The 17,539-nt window shown below is 41.3% G+C and overlaps 1 protein-coding gene across 4 annotated transcripts in view; it reads right to left on the bottom strand.

The window, feature by feature from the left end:
- Positions 1-17,539, bottom strand: part of LOC103380113 (single-stranded DNA-binding protein 3) — a 41,085-nt gene that overhangs the window by 12,268 nt on the left and 11,278 nt on the right. For all 4 annotated transcript variants that reach the window (XM_017038742.2, XM_025055059.1, XM_008311932.3 and 1 more), the window contains exons 4-5: positions 13,248-13,332; positions 1,810-1,899 (exon numbers count right to left, since the gene is read on the bottom strand). In XM_017038742.2, coding sequence (XP_016894231.1) covers positions 1,810-1,899; positions 13,248-13,332 — 175 coding nt within the window. The remainder of the gene's footprint in view (positions 1-1,809; positions 1,900-13,247; positions 13,333-17,539) is intronic.

Raw genomic sequence — 17,539 nt, 5'->3', positions numbered from 1 at the left:
AACTCTAGGTAAAGAAGCACACACATACACACACACACAAAGCAAGTGGGAATATGTAACGGATGCATTTAGCAACTAAGTGACTCACCTTACCCAAAAGGGAATCAGGCTTCCAGCATACCAATAGGGGGAGCCCAAGTACCAACAGCGGTACATCTACCACAGCTTGAGAACCACTGCACTAAATTGAATCTGACTGTAATCCTAATGCTAAATCCAAACTAAATTTTAAACCTGAAAATATTCCATCCCTCAGTGGGGAGCTGGAAAAGGACAGAGTCTCACCACAATAAAAGCAGTTTCCCAAAACATTGTCCCCACAAGTATTGCTACACCAGGAATACACACATCAACACACATTTGCCCAATCTCACTCCCGCGTCAATGTTATAAATAGCACTTCCATGCCTCTCTTCGCCCTCTCTCCTCTCTCCTCTCCCCCTCTCAGCGTATGTACAGTGAAACTCTCACGACCACCACCACCACCAGCAGCAGCACCGTCTACCCTCCTCCCGGCACATGGCTCCACTCTCATCTCGTACACAACCAAGTGGAAAAGGAGCCGCAGAAACAAACAGGGGGCCACGATCAGAGAATGGCACTGATCTTTCACATTCCCCCTCCCTCCCTCCGTTCCTCCCTCCCTCCCTCCCTCTGTTTCTTTCCTATCTTGTCACTTGTGTTTTCTCTCCTACTCTACTCCACCACCTTATCGAGCTGCCTGCCAAATGCCAGTGCTGTCCATCACGCCGCTGCCTCGCGGAGAATGTGTGTGTGTGGTTTTGTTAGTCAATGTGTGCCAGGTATGTACCTGTATACTTGCATGCGTTTGTGTGTGTGTGTCTGTGCTGTATGTGTGTGTTTAATTCTCCAGACTCTACAGGCAGCCATTACTCCACACTAAGACGTTTTCTCTCCACAGAAACAGGACAGGTCAGAGACAGAGACGAGGATGGAGATGGAAGACTGGGGAGAAGATGGATACCAAAGGAGAAGGAAGAGAGAGGAAGACAATGATAGAGAGGAACGGCAGACTGCGTGTGATGTGAGTGAACGGTGCTGAGGGGAACTAACGACTGCAAGGGTTTAAGACGCCAAACTGTATCTGCGGCGTCACCTGAACAAACTCACTGATTACAGACTACATCCACAACAGACTGTTGAGTCTGTTTAGGTTTAAGAACACACACACACACACACACGAGAAATCTGCTGGCTCTGTACTGGTCTGAAAACCTTAGGGCTGCATTTCAGTAACAATTTGTCCATGTAGTTTCTCAGTCGCCCAGGTCAAGTACAGGGCAACTGGACTGAACTTTGGGTTTCAGTCACAACGGACAACAACGACGAAAACTATATATATCACTTTCTAAATTATGCAATTTAGAATTTTGCTGAATCACCGTGCTGGTGTGACATCATCTGAACAAATACAGATGAAATCTGCTAAATAAAAAAATGTAAAAGTATTAAACAGGGCTAATAGTTGTTTATTTGCTATATACATCTACCTCTATCATACAAGACGTCAACCACACTATAAGTGTTTGGTTCGTATTTTCAATTTAGACAATTTGCAGCTGTACTTTGTTGAATTGATAGTACAGACAATTGACTGAATTTACCAGGTAATGTATTAGATCGAATTTATCATTTTCTCAGTAAATCGAAAAAAAACATGAATGAATTGTAGTTAAAATGTAAGGCATGTGTATTTGGAAGGTGGAAATGAACAGATTTATTACCTTCAGGTTTGAAGGTGATGGGAAAATAAAAGAGGACAAAGATGAGATGAGTTTAAGGTCATACCTGGAAGAAGCCCGGGGGCATGGGTCCACCTGGCATGGCGTCGTTGGGTGGCATGTTGCCCATGACTGGGCTTGGCGCTGCTGCTGCGCTCTGAAACACAGTCAACAGTCAATTAAAATGGGACATGATTATCCATATCTACACAGAATATGATGCACTGGGCATCGAGTGACTACAGGGGGCAGTGTCTGCATCTGCAATCCCAATAGTCAACTCTCATAAGTGCCCTCCCCATCAAAAAGTTTAATGACCAATTCAAAAAAAAAAGCATCTTTGATTACAACCTTTAAAATGTTTCCTCGTCCCTGTGGCAGAATGAGTGAGAGAACGACTCATCAGCTCTGGAGACGAAGGGTTCAAGGTGAACTATGAACAAAATTAAATTCAAATGTTGCTGTTTTTTTACCTAAAACTGCAGAGAATAGACAGATTCTTTTTTGTGATGCCGAGACAGAGGCAAGAAGCAGTGTTGAGAAAGTCTCGTCTTTGTGTTGTTCTAAATTTAAATTTAGTCAGGGTTTTAAACCAATTTACCTTTAGGCAAAACAAATGGGATAACTTTCAAGCATATACTAATGCCGCAGTATATAAATAAAATATACAGTATCGACGAATCAGAGTTTGGAAAATTTACTAGACACTGGAGTTACAAAGGAAACCGCATTTTGTTGGACATTGCTGTATCGTATAAATCTATATTGTAAACTTACAATCTGCTTGAAAAGTATTGCATTTGTAGAACAACTTAACATTTCTCCAAGGTATTGTATCTTTATTTTTTTATTTTAGACAAAGGTTTATGCAACAAAGTTTATACGTTATGCTATGCATAAAAAACATTGAAAAATAGAATTTAAATAGTTGAGTATTTTTGAACTTACAAGAAAAAAGGGGCTTAAAATAGATCAATAAATGTTTTTTTGCTAAGTATTGACAAGAATTCTTGTTACACAAATCTTCAACGTTTACAAACAACACCACGTCATCCACATATATATTGAGTTTTACAAAATCTAGACAAAGAAGCTGCGATTTAAAAAGTAAAAGATACACATAACGCAAGTGGCAATAATTTAATTCAGTTAATTAATTGAATTATATTTTGCAACTAACAATCCTGTTTAGAGGAAAACTGACAATAAGGCATTAGTGAAGATGGCTTCAATAAAGGTGTGACTAAGCACCGGAGCATTGGTAGAAGACAATGCTAGGTAATATAATGACATTTTTTCTGTTTTCTCTGCATAAATTCTAAATAATAATAATAAAAAAATATATAACTATTCATCAGCAGAATGTTTTAATTGTATGCATCAATACTATTGTCTCCTATCTGTTTTACATCAAACGAAAGATTTGAGAGAACGACAGTGGGATCAGCCTGGGAGCTAAATATGATATAACTCTTGTCAACAAAACACACAGACACACACACACACACACCGAAAAACGCAACTGCTTACATAAGCACATCAGAACAGACAGTCAAACACACAAACAATCACAGACCCACACTTGCACACGGACGCACTGAAGTTGCATCACACACTCATAAAGAGTAGGACTTGAGTACAGTGATGCTGGTTTATGGACCACAAGACCTGAACAGGGAAGGGGGCTAAGACCCATGGGACAGAAACACACACACACACACAAATATACTGACTATCACTGATCTACTCACAACATGAACCTAACAAACACACAACACACACTCTTGTCAATTACACGCATGTACACAAACACACTCAAATGCAATGACTCTGTGAGCTACACACATAAAACTGGGAAAAATTACAGACTTGCACAATGACACAATCACACACACACACACTACACACACACACACACACCTCCCCCATCTTTATGCTAATTTTGCTGGTGAACATGAGCAGGCCACTGAGTCCCTGGGGAAGAAGCAGGGTCGACTGCCTCTTCCCCTCCTTCTCCCTCCTCCATCTCATCCATCTTCCTCGCACACTTTTCTCTCCATCCCACCTCCTCTCTCTTTGACCCTCCTCACTTATTTTTCAGGCAATACTGCTACACACACACACACGCACGCACGCACACACCTTCTCCGTGCCCCAACCCCTGTACGACTCCTCCCTATCGAAAAACCTCTCCTCCCCTCACCCCTCAGCCTCCCAACACCCCCCACTAGGGTGTCAGCAGCTTGCAGAAGCTGTTGCTATGGAGACAGGTCCTATCTGCACTCTGTCCCCCTGGCATCCCCCGCTCCAGGAGCGCAAAGAGAGAGAGAGAGGGAGAGGAAGATAGCAGGGAGAGACAGAGAGAGAGAAGGAGAGTTAGAAGATACAAGAGTGAGGCAGGAGAAGGAGGAGAAGGAAAAAAAAGGAGAAGGTGATGGGAAGCAAGGAACAAAAGAAGATGACGTTACAAGGAGAGAGATTCTGTTCACTATCAATCACTTGGTCACATTATTGTTCCAAGACTATTAATGACCTCTAGTTTCAAATCCTTCTCTGGTTTGCTGACTGAAACTGAATGCAAACTAAAAGCACACAGAAAGAGAGAGATAAAGAAATTCTGTTGCCACCAGCAAAGCACAAGGTGGATTTAGTATGCAGTGGCTCTTTATTAAAACCATCTGGCCTGGGGAAATACTTAAAGATCCACACAGTGCTTTTTAGGAGATTTGTGGTGGCATCCACAGGACTGTCTACATGGTGTTTCCAATTTAAAATGCAAGACCATGGCATGTGTCCACAGAAGAATGTAAGGACAGAAACGGGAACTAGCCAAGTGTGTCCACTAGGGCTGTCACCTTTGTCCAAAGTTTAACCATCCATTCCAGGATGGGAGGCACAAGTTCACATTCAAGGTTCAAACCATAGTTTAAGCAAACCTCAAATTGCATGCTCCAGCAGAGTGTTGGACCTCCTCTAGCCCATCGGTAAAAGAAGTCGCTGCTTCTCTCCACTTAGCAAAGATAGATAAATAGTCTAGACAAAGAAACAGATGACCAATTGTCTCAAAAGTAGCATCTTGTGGGATTGGGAAGTTCTTATACTTATACCCTTATAGGGAGGCCACACCATTTACTAAACGTTGCTGTTATATATTCTAAATCTAAAATATGCTGCCATTCAACTCTTCTGTTCCTCATTGATAACTGATTTCTTTTTAGGCGCACACAAAGCATTTAGCATCTCCCTAGAAGAGCTCTTATAGAGAGGCCACACCATTTACTAAACGTTGCTAAATACTTGCCGTCCCTCTGCAAAAGATGCTAAACTGTTCATTTCAGTAAATCACATTGAAAACTATTTCTGCTTTCTCCAACCAGAAAGGCACAACATTTTTAAAAAAAAGATATCCCGTTGCGGATCTAAATTTAAGTTGATTTAAACGCTGTGGCGTCGATCTCCATGAACTCCACTGATACAAATGAACTGATCGTCTTCCATTGCTTTCCAAATAGGAGATGAAAACTTTTCATAATCGGACATGCAGTGGACACAGACTGGACTAACACAAACCCATGATGTAACATAACAGTGACTGTAGGAAGCAGAGCTGGAGAATCATGTCTGTATATACTGTATCTTGTGATGGTTTTGGAAGAGCAGGTAATGCATTGTTGTGTACGAACAAGTATATAATTAAATCATAGACGAGAGCTGATCGTGTGTTTGCTCGACATCCGTTGGTCAGATTAAGAAGCGAGGCAGGGAGGCTTCACAGACGCTGGATTATGCAAATTACAAATTAGCATTTTTTTTTTTTGCATAATCTTCACAAGGTTTTTAATACAGTGGAAACAAAGGTGAAAATGAATTCTGGTTAAAGTCAGCAAAAAGACGTCCTCTCTTTGAAACCACGGCAATCTGACTCACCACGAGGGCAGAGTACAGCGTGCAGGTATAAGAACGACAAACAAGAAAAGTGCATACCTGTAGGCAGGTGAGAAAAGCCATGAAGAAGAAGAAGAAGAAGAAGTTCACGGCAGACGTTAATGCTGTGCTAATGAGTTGACACAGCAAACATGGGAGTTTTGGAGTCGAAAGATTTGGTGTCAGGCTGAAATTGTGGAAAAGTCTGTTAATGAAGGCGTGCATGTGGTGCACGCGCTGCTGCCGGAGGAAGTGCTGGGTGGCAGCGGTACTTGAAAAGGACTTTTAATGGCCGACATGCAGCAGGAAGGAGAAGAATATGTTTCTTTCACTGAAGCCGTTTCCAAGTTCAACAAAAACCCATGGGAGACATTTTCAAATGTCTGGCCATATTTACACAGTTTAAAGTGTAAACTATATTTTAATGGCCTTCCTCGGCGGCGCTGCTCAAGCACAGCCACGTCTGCACAAAAATAATATTAGGTAGGTTTTTTTTTGTTACCTGGCTGTTAATAATATAGAATGTGAACTGCAGGCTTTAACTGTAACTCATTGCTGGGGATTCACCAGTTTTTGGATGCAGAAATGTTAAACTAAGCACTTCTTTTACAGAGTAATTTAACAAACCTGCAGTAAAAAAAGGAGTCACAGATGCTGACTACTCAAATTTGGACAACTGCTGCTTTTCTTTTTCCCCCCTCACAATTCTTAACTGTCATTCGGGCTGCTCCCCTTTTTGGCTGCCACAACTGTTGACTGTTTAATTGTAGGTCAATTGATAACAAATTTGGAAGGCATTAATTATTTCTATATTTATTTATTTATGTTGTTAGTTCTAAAACAAGAAGTGGTTAAAAATAACCATCTACAGTCTTATCTCTTGTTTAGGAACAAAATGTTGCTCTTATTGCCAGTGGTTATTGCCACTTCTTCTCGGTGGTGTTGACATACACTATCATACCGACAGTAGAAGCCGTGAGATTACAGTTTTTGCAGTAACTCAACAAAGTTTGAGGTGGTATCTGCTGCACTACCTCACTGCCGTGTCGTGAGTACATACTTGGTGTTCAGTTGACCGTAATCTGAAAAACAAATAGCGTTCCGGGATGTGACCATCGTTGTTTCTTACTGTGGCAACTGGTATTTGTCAAACTTGATTTTTCCACAGAGAAGATTGTGATTTTCGGTCAACAGATTTCTTCTTCAAATTGTAAGACAAGCAGATTATGAGACTGAACCTGTGATTCTGTTTTTGAACAAAGTTAACAATGTCCAACTGCAATTTCAACTGGTTTACAATTGTGTAGCAGCTAAGGGCACCCGTAAGTCAACGGGAACAGAGTAGGCATTTCAACCACAGGGTCTAGGCTCAGATTTGGCTGCATCCTGATTTGTACGTTTTTGTGGCAGAAAACTGAATTGCAAGCGGCCCATCCTTCCCAAGCCACTCAGTGTTGGTCCTAAGCCCAGATTAATGGGGATGGTTTCATTTAGGAGGCCATCCACCATCTAATCTGTCCTTATATCAGGTTGCATATCCACTTTGGCAACTGCTAGGATGTTTTTGGGAGTGTGTTGTCATTCTTTTTGATTTTATACAGAAAGCAGTATTTGAAAAGACAGAATATGCTGAATAAACACTTGAGTAGCTCCAGCCTGAAATTCTCCAGAAATGATTCCTCTAAATATGTCACAGAGTTGTCTCCACAAAGAAGATTCCAGGAGTCTGCTGCGAGGGCTTGTGATGAGGTAATTTTTTTTTTCAATACTACAGCTACTTATCTCATGTCAGTCTGTGGGAAGCAGTTGGAGGTTTGAAACGCGACAGCCTCACAACATAAAGCTGAAACCTCTGGTTTCTAGTAAACATTTTCTTCAACCTCATGGAAACACCTCCCACCCCCAAGTACTGTGCAATAATAATGCTCGACACACCCCTCTGTGGCACCGTGAGGGCGTCTTTGTGGCAAACATTCAAAAACTCGCTGACGTCTTCCTCCACATTTTTGAGGTTGGCTGCGAGGACACCCTGCTGCACTTTAAGCGTCCTCCTCGGAACTGAAAGGTCCACAACAAAGTTGGTGAATGCTGTCGTGGGTGGACGACAGAAGACGGCTGTTCTGACTGGCTGGTACAGTACAGTATGTAGATGGACTGTAGAGAAAGACATTGATCTCTCCCTCCCCATTTCCCTTCTCTCTCTCTCACCCATAAGACCTCGCGTTCAGATCAATAGTGCTCAACACATTATTGACCTCTGCCTGATACCTTTCACAGGGATAAAGACAGAGACAACACTGGATGGAGAGAAGGAAGAGACATCATCTGAGTGTGTGTGTGTGTGTGTCAGCAAGTGTATATTTATGTGTCCCTGCCTGGAGAGCGTACTAATCTACATTCTGGTTCACACTGATATGTACCTCATCACTGTCTCCTTGACCTGCTGTCCTTACTGCACAGAGAGAGAGGGAGGAAGAGGGAGGGTGAAGAGGGAGGAGGGGTGAGGACAGAAGAGAGAGTGAGAGTGTAAGAGTGGAGACGGGAGGAAAAATAGCTGACTGTGGTGATCTGGCTAATTTATCAGCCCAGTCAAAACAGTCCGAGCAGCAGCCGTATCCTGTTGCTTCGGAGCGAAACACACTGTCACATCTGACAAACAAACACACACACAAACACACACACACACGCACACGGTCCCTGAAAGACCAGCTGGTCCTCAAAACTGGCGCACACACCCTAAACACACACCAGTTACCCCCAAAAGCTGCTGCCAAGGTAGCAGAGCTGAAACAGAAGCAGGCTGGCCGAGTTGCATACAGTACACAATGATAAACACACACACACACACGCACGCACACACACACACACAAACAGGATGCCGACATAAATTTGTGCTGCAGACACAACATTCACTCAGACTTCAGAGAGATGGCAGAGCGGCCAAAAAACAAGAAAATGACAAGAATGGAAACAACAGTGTTTGTGAATACAGAGTGCTGATGGAAATTCTTGGTTTAAAAAAAAAAACAAAACCCTGCAGACTTTGGGATCACAGATAAACTTGTCAGACATAGTTAAATAAAACAAATTTGTGGACGGTTCGTCTTGGTTTATTAAGCACCAAGGCTTCCAGCTGGTTTTATATTTAAGAAAATGTCTTTATGTGGAAATAATGAAGAAGCTGGTGAGAACTTTTATTTCCACCATCGGCAAAGCTGGAAATTGAGAGTTGGAGGCCTGTTTCAGAGAAGAAGAGAGGGTCCAAACCAGCTGGATGCAGGGACAGCCTATCACCAACAGAACACAGTGACACCATGTTGTTTTGTGGTTAGCAAGCAAGCCAACATTTGAAGCACAACAGGACAAAATTCAAATGTATATAAAGTCCTTCAGGTTGTTGTTGAACAAATCCTTCTCCAATAAACTGGCTGCTGTTTTTGTTACACATGATTGTTACATGTTTTTAACTGTGAAAGACAAAACAAACCAGTGACCTTCTTGATGTAAGGCAAAGCATTTACCACTTCTGCCACCATGTGACCCTGTCTACACAATACTACGTCACAGGTGGGGCTCTGTCTACCCAGCACAGCAAGTCTAGTGTATACAGACAGACATGCTGCGATGAGCCTTCCAACCAATCAGGAAAGTCTGAGCAGTAGAACCCGCCCCTTTTCGTCACTCACCAAGCAACTGATTGCAGAATTCTTCTATTGAAGTGGAAATGCAAGCTGCCACTGGAAACAAAAACCACATTTACATAAAAAGGGTTCATGATGCTAAGAAGGTTCTGTTAATCCCGTAGTAAAAAGAACCTCAGGGCAGCAGAAGACGATGGCCGAGAACTATTGTTGTCAGGGTCGTAATACAAAAACCTCTTCATTTAGCTGGATCAAGGTGGCCTTATTCAGAGTAAAAGTGAATTTAGAAAATGTACTACATTGCAAGGGACCCCCTTATCAGCATACATCTTTTATTTTATGCATTTTAAATAAAAGTTAAGATCACATGCCATAAAACACCAAGGCTTGATACACAGAGAACCACAGTTTCACGATTGAAAAGCAAAAGAAAAACGGGGCTTATCTTCCCTTTCCCTCCCTTTCTGTTTTGACATTTGCCCACTCAGCTCTGTTTTCAAATAGTGTGGCTTCTTGGACTCTGCACTGCTCTCCCTTCCTCAGCACTACTAGGTATTGTGGGTAAACAGCTAGATTAGCCAATCAATCTTCTGTGTGGAATAGAGGTAGTGGTGATGGCAAGAGGAAAAGAGGAGGGAAGTTGGAGAGAGGGGGGGGGCTGAGCGATAAGGCATTAAGACAAGAGAGAGAGAGAGAGAGAGAGAGAGAGAGAGAGATGAGATGAGAGGGGGCGGATTTGTGTGTCGGGTTAAGGAGAGAAAAAGATATATAGTAAAGCAAGGTGGGAGGAAAAAAAGGGAGACATCGTGTGCAGGGGAGAATGAACATAAAGGAGGAAAGAAAGAGAGGGGGAGGGAGGAAAGATGCAGATGTAGGGGGTGTCGCAGAGAAACCACAAGCTGCTCCAACATGAAAACATGATGTGAACAGGCTGGAGTTGCACAATATGGTAGAGAGAGGCAATGAAAGAGAAGGATAGAAGGAGAGGGAGGGCGAGAGAGAGAGAGAGAGAGAGAGAGGTAGGATTCTGAGAAACATGTAGGCGATGTGTAAAGAAAGGACAATAATTATATTGTAGAGCATCAGTGCAGGTAAAAATGAACAACAGAAAAAGACAACCATTGCGGAGGAGTTGATGTAAACCCTAAGAAAAGGCCTTTTTTTGTGTTAGAGAAAACTGATGTTAGTCCTGACTATTTCTTAAAAGGTTGGTACGGTTATTTTCATATGATGAAAATTAACCAATTTAGTCACTGAAACCTACAAAACACAACAAATGGGAAATAGGACAAAGTCAGACAAAGTCTGAAGTAACTTTTAGAAAGCTTGTTTATTAGTAGAAGGTTTAGGTATAGAGACCCTGTACAATAGGGGCATCTACCAAAGGTCTGGTCTTTGCAAGCAAGGCTAAAACCTCACTGAGATAAACTCCACAGCTGGGCTGATCTTTAGGTTTCTATTGATACATTTCAGTTATTGGTTTCAGTGCTTGGAAACATTTTTTTTGTACAAATGTGGATAGCAGTAATCTCCTAATTTTCAAAAGTTAGCTTTTTATGCTATAGCTTGCATTGTTTTTTGTTTGTTTTTTTAGATTAAGACTCTTACAGTAGTTTGTCTATTACTATGAACAGCTCCTGACCTTCACTTTTTCTGTTCCTTCATGTTGATTAAATGGAAATTTCTAAAAGGATGGTCAAACAATCGCTAAAGGATGATGTGTGCATAGATGGATATATGCATTTGTCTAACGGCTCATGAAACAAAAGTTTCAACAAAAATATGGAAGAGCGACATTATATAAAAGTGAATAAAAACAACTTATTTCTGAACTCAACAAGGCCATCTGCTTGCTTAAAGCAAATAAACACTTAAATAACCAGAACATGACATCGACTAACAAACAAATAACAGCCTAACAACTGTCAAACAAGTGCTGCACTCTGTTTCTAACCTGTGTCAGGACAAAAATCAACCTCAGCAGTAGCCATGAACCGTTCCCTGCGTCTCTGCTCTAACCACAAGAAAAAAACCCAGTGATAATGCCTCTTAAATGCTGGCTTGCAATCTAGCAAACCTCAAAAGACTAAGAAACTCTTTTGAGGTGGGCTGATTTTTTTTTTCTTCCTCCAGCCGATGCTTCTACCCTGCTCGGTCTTTTGAAACCAGCAGAAAAGAGACGAGCCTCTGGGGGGCCGGAGCCGAAATTAAACCCTTTCTGTCTCCTTTTGCTTTATCGCTTTTAAAAGCAGACGACAAGCAAACATGGCACTAACACACATGTACGAACAGACACACACAAACACAGGGTTAACTGGCACGACCGCTGGTACTCAGGGTGTGAGCCCCCCCTCCACCCTTCTTCTTTGGGCTGACTGCCAACGTTGCCCTCTGTCCAAAAATACAAACATACATACACACAGCAGTCACAGACACACACACACATTTGAAACACACACAAATCCCTGGCTTAGCCTCAGCCCAATGCCGGGATTACCGGATTAGAACTCTATTCCATTATCTCCCTACACTATACAGCTCTCGTTCTCTCACACACACACGCGCGCACACACACACACACACAATGACAGTCACAACACATGACTTTTACACACCAGAGGTTACAGTTACAGTTTGGCCTCAAAGTGCAATAACACACTTTTCAAGCAGATGTTATTATTAGGATTCAATCTGCAAATGACATGGGTCCTGATCTCTGACATCAACAATAAATGTTCAAACTCATCTTTGGGAAACACACTGAAACTCTACGCTTTTTTGGGGGGTGAAAAAAGACACATTACATAGCTGACCTCTGACCCTAGAAGGGACTGGAGACAAAAATGCTAAATGTCTCCTTTGAGTGGCCAAGGGTAGTGAATAATCCATCAAGGACACACAACAGCGAACGCTCTCCAATTCTCAATTTCTAAAATATTAAAATCGCACAAGATGAAAATTACAATTTTCTTTCTCATGATTAGTTCCGTCTGTTTCCAGCAGCCACAACCTTTAAAGAATCACTTTTTAGTTTGTGTTTACAACCAACATTTCAGAGCTGGAAGTTCATACTTAAGTGCAAAGTATTTCAAGACGCATACATTATTATCATTTGCCACCTAAAATACTGATTTGTATCAGTTTGTAAACTGCAAACGTTGGCTTAATTTTTTGTGATGCATCATAATCAATATATTTTTACATTGCAATTTATTTTCTTTTTAATGTGGTAGCAATTAAATAAGTGTCATTTCAGACTTTTCCCTGTGCAACAGGAGTATTCCTCATAGAGGTTTTGCTCCTAAGTACCCAACCTCACATTATGGAAAATCAAACCAGTAACCTTCTGAATGGCAGCTGGTAATCGTACCACAGCTTACCATCGTTGCAGCAACTATAACAGTTTGACAATAGATTATTACGTAGCTATAGGTCAAGGTGTTGTGGTCCATGTTTTGTGTAGAACAGCCAATACTAGGGATGGCTCGAGCTGACGTGTTCAAATCACAGGATTGAACATTGAAAGAAAACTACTATAACTTAACTTGGCATGAAATGCTGTAAACAGTCACATGAGCAACGACAGCCCGCGGCCGGCTGCAGGAGAACATAAGGTATCGGATTGATATCAGTATCGGCAGATACGCCAACTCAGTATTGGATATGAAAAAGTTGTATCGAGCCATCCCTGGAAAATACATCACTTCCTGGAGTGTAATGGAAAGTAGTTGTAAATCATGTTATTATTTAACTTAATATGGGAGGGTGAACTTCATTGTGGGAGACAGAAAAGTCTTTAGGCCACTAATTTCACAACTTAGACGCAGCATTTGTCCATGCACCTTTCACGCAGAGACACAGAAGAAGCAAAGCCCGGTTCCTCTGTGGTGTAAACACAGCAGTTAAGAAGAAAACATACAGGGAATCAGCAGTTACTTACATAGTCGTGGAAGGCCTTGGCCTCACTGGAGTGCTCACATGTCTCCCTCCGGTCTGGAGCCGCACAATACAAATCCCAGAACACGCTGTAACAGAATGGGAGAGCAGTGAGAGGAGGTCACAGGTTACTGTATGGAGCAGCACAGGCAAATATGTAACAGCCATTCACACTCTTATAATCTCTACAGTGCTCTTCAACTGCCTTTTACACACTTGAGCACCAATACGAGAGGGACACCATGTCAGTGTCGCCGCCTTTAACAGCTTCTCACTCACTTAGAAAAAACACACACTCACATACGGTTAAGACACACACCCACCCCTTATTTTTTTAACCCCAACACTATAACTGTTAGTGCCAGGGCTGAATCCCTAAATAACCCTCTGTACAAGTGTTGACTGGAGAATGGTCTCATTGAGAAGGAATTTGCTAATTTGATCCATACAAGAACAGGCAACTGCATCTGAGCTGCAGACGTATAGATAAACTGTAACAGTCGCCCAAACCTCACCACCACGTTAACTCCGGCGTGTATTCAATCAATCTGTTTCTATTGATTTTGCGGAAGTGCTACAAACCAACTGAGTCAACTAATGAGTGGACTAATCAGGCGGCCACTTCACAGGCTTCCAGAATCTGTAATGCTGAAATCTTCAGGAATTTTTCCATCTACATCTGAACTTCCTGAGACGACAATTTATTTGGGTGGCGCAAAGAAAACTCAACATTCCAACTCTTGCCTTGAGGTTTTTTCTCGAGACGTTGAAAGTTAAAGTTGCTGTCAGTCATGTGGTCTCTGTGCTACCTTGCTGTCTGGTGATGCTGTTGGGATTCCCCTGACTCCTCCCAATGTAGCCTGCCTATGTTTGAATGGATTTGTTGAGGGAACATTTAGTCATGGAGAAACAGCAATGATCACTCAGGGTGTGTTCACACTTGTGTTTGTTTCTTTTGGTTTGTACCAACTCCAAAATGATACATTTAGTTCGGTTTGCAGGCATAAAGTCCAGGTCTACGTCAGCTCACACTGTGTTTTCTTCACTGATCAAAGGCAAGAAGGACCACCATCTGATTAGTCAGCTGAGAAATTGATGGAACTTACATATTCCAGAACAATTCAGTGAATTTCCTTGGTAAAGACAAGGGTAAGTCTAAAACTTTAAAATAAAAGTCTGTATTTATGAAAACAACAAAGCTTGTGCCCTTGTATATATTCACTAAGTCTAAACACTTCTGTGGGAAGTATTTCCATTATAGAATTTCATTCTCTGTAAATTTCTTTATTTCACACTAGGTCATAACTTTGTCTCATCTAAGGACCAAAAGAGAGTTTCTAAAAAAGAGAATTTATTTCAATTCTGGAGGGAAAATATCCTTTGCAAAGCTTCAATCATTTTACAGGTTACCATTAAAGTGTGATGGTTGCCTTGATTTGGAATTTATTTGTAAGGGGTGAAAAACCTAACTAAACAAAACGTAACGTTAATAAAATTTTTCAATCGTGTCACCCGAGAAATGTGTCCTAAAAACCAGGGACTTCGTGTCTGGTTGCTATACATGATCACGTGAGTTTGTTTTACGACAATCAAACGTAGCAATACTGAACGCGCCCTCCTTTGTCTCCATTGTCAATTTTAAATTGAAAAACTCATATTCACTAGATGTGCTCCTGGTAACTTTTTTGGGAACAGGGTGCAATCTTAAAGCATTGCTGAGCAGAACGACCAAGTAGGTCATTGATATTTTATTTTCTTAATTCAAAATATGGTGATAATAGAAGTCGAGGTAAAGCATCTTGTTTACACCAGCTTACAGCGTGCATTTCTTTGGCTTCTACAATGACCTGGATTTTACATTTTCTGTGTTTCTGAGAATGCAGATAAGTTCTGATATGAACCAGAATTACATGTGTAGAAGATGAGATTTATTTAGGCATTTTAAAATAAAAATCTGGCAGAGAGAATGTCGTTTTGAGAACTTATAGCTTCTTTAGAGCAGAAAAACAAATCACTGAGAGTAGCTTCATCCTTTTTGTTTGACTTAACCTTCCATGAGAAAGTTAGAGTCAAACTAATTTAAAGACAAGCACATGTGATCGAGGTGAACTGAAGGACACTGACACATCTATCTATTATATACTGCTTGAATGTGTAAGATTTACTTTCCCTGCAAAACCAAGAGAATGGGAGAATCAGAGCAGAGACTGTCAAACCTTTTGGGCCAACAAACCCCTTACTGGGGATACGATTTTCCCCAAATCAACTTGTAATAGAAAGTATTTATTGAAAGACAACAATTATACTCTTGTATGCACGTATGAATTACAGTATTAGCACTCTAATTTTGAATGAAATAGCTAGCTAGCTAGCTAGATGGTTGACAGAACTAAGCTTAGCCGAGTGGCAGCTAGAAAAGTTCTTTGGACTGACACTAAAAAGATCTGTCACTTAATGTGTCACATGTCAGTTCAGCCTGTGGCTCAAAGTAATGGCCACCAGTAATGTTTTGCCTTTATAGGGCAAATAGAGGTCCAGGGACCATTCAAATAAAACTAGAATTATATTTTTTTGCAAAGTAGTTAGCCAACAGTCACAAAACATGTCAAGGTCTGCATCCTTACCAATACCATTAAACTTGTTCTGTAGATTGACCCAGCCTTTTAATATTCCATTACTACAGGTTTTATTATTATTGTTATTATTTTTATTATTACATGTGTCCTTGGTCTGGTATTGCTGATGGGGCTCTAAAAACCTGATATCAACAGAGCAACCACCTGAGGTGAAAGTTTCAGAGTATTTGTAAAACATTCAAGAGTTTATTTACACTGCTGGGATTTACATTTAGTGGCAGTTAATACATGGTTACAATAATGGTTGAGGGCCGTCATTTTAAAATCTCTAGAAAACCAGCTACAGCAGTAATTGTGGTAATTGTGCATAGATCGTCCTCAAGCATTTAACAGTGACTCGTGGGAATGAGGTGTCTTTGGCACCAACCCTGGCTGGTGGGCACTGGTATAAACTGGAGACTAAGACCAATTTAGATATTCCCAAAGAAACCAATAGAAGGGCAGTTATGGTACCAAGAACTACGTATATTAGCCTTTAAACAGTGGACTGTTTATTTGAAGTGTGAGTGACAGAAAGTGCTCTTGAATCAGGTCAGTCTTCAGGGAACATCTAAGTGTTGAGGTGACATCCACCAATAAAGTCAAAATGGTGCCCTGTATTTTAAGGTTGACTCAAGAGGCCAGATTTTAGCCAGGGGCAGGAATGACAGCGGGGGAGGAAGACGGCGGATGGACCGGTGACACAAAGGAAGCTGGAATGCAACGGGTTAATCTGCTAAGAGTCCCTCTCCCATGTGAACAAAGGAGAAAAATGGGAGGTGGTGGAAGACAAAGGGTGACGAGAGGGTGAGGAGGGGGCCAGGGGGTAGGGAAGTTGGGAAGGGAGGGTGTCCTTCATTCCCCAACCATCTGGATCTATTGTTTCAGAAACGGGGGTGACGGATGAAGAGCTGGAGGAGGGGACCGGGTAGAAGACAGTGAGGGAGGGGGTCAAGCCCTCGGTGTGACTGGTCAACCCCAAGGCTGAGGAACTGGGAGACCTTCAACCTAGGGCAGGATTTTTTAACCATAAATAGGAACCATGGACCATCACTCTAATAACATTTTTGTGTTTTAGGAACTGTGAAAATCTAGGGTTGTGAGTAACGTGCATTTTAAAAATGCAATATTAAACTAAATCACAAGTCTATGAAGACCTCATAAAGACAAATTATTGTCCTTTGTATGAAAATGCATTTCCCCGAGTGCTATTACAGTATACAGTATCACTTTACCAGGCGAGACTCCTGTCCTGAGAACATCCATGTGGTTGTGCACCCAAATTTTTCAGAAGTTCTGGATTATCACTGGCCATTAACCATTACCTGTACTATGTACAATATTACAGTATTTGTTTGCTATTGATAACATTATAATAAGTTATTTATTGTGCTTTATTAATACTGTTACATGGGATATAATGTGTATGTTTATTACAGTGATTAATACAACACAGTGTAACATCACGTTATACAGTGATACACCCAAAGTTAGACCATGTTTAACACGAAACGTTTGTATCTTAGGAACTGTCCATATTAAGATTTTAAAAGAAAAAACTCCAACAGAGAGCTGCCAACCAGGGTCTGGGTAACACTTTCCTACATTTAACTGGTAGGAATCAGTGACCGGAATTCCCTTCCAATTAGCTGTATAAAACAAGAACCAAACAAAAAGCATT

The sequence above is a fragment of the Cynoglossus semilaevis genome, chromosome 1, assembly GCF_000523025.1.
Source record: "Cynoglossus semilaevis isolate Cse_v1.0 chromosome 1, Cse_v1.0, whole genome shotgun sequence".
In the NCBI taxonomy this organism is placed as follows: Eukaryota; Metazoa; Chordata; class Actinopteri; order Pleuronectiformes; family Cynoglossidae; genus Cynoglossus; species Cynoglossus semilaevis.
This window is presented reverse-complemented; position numbering and strand designations above follow the sequence as displayed.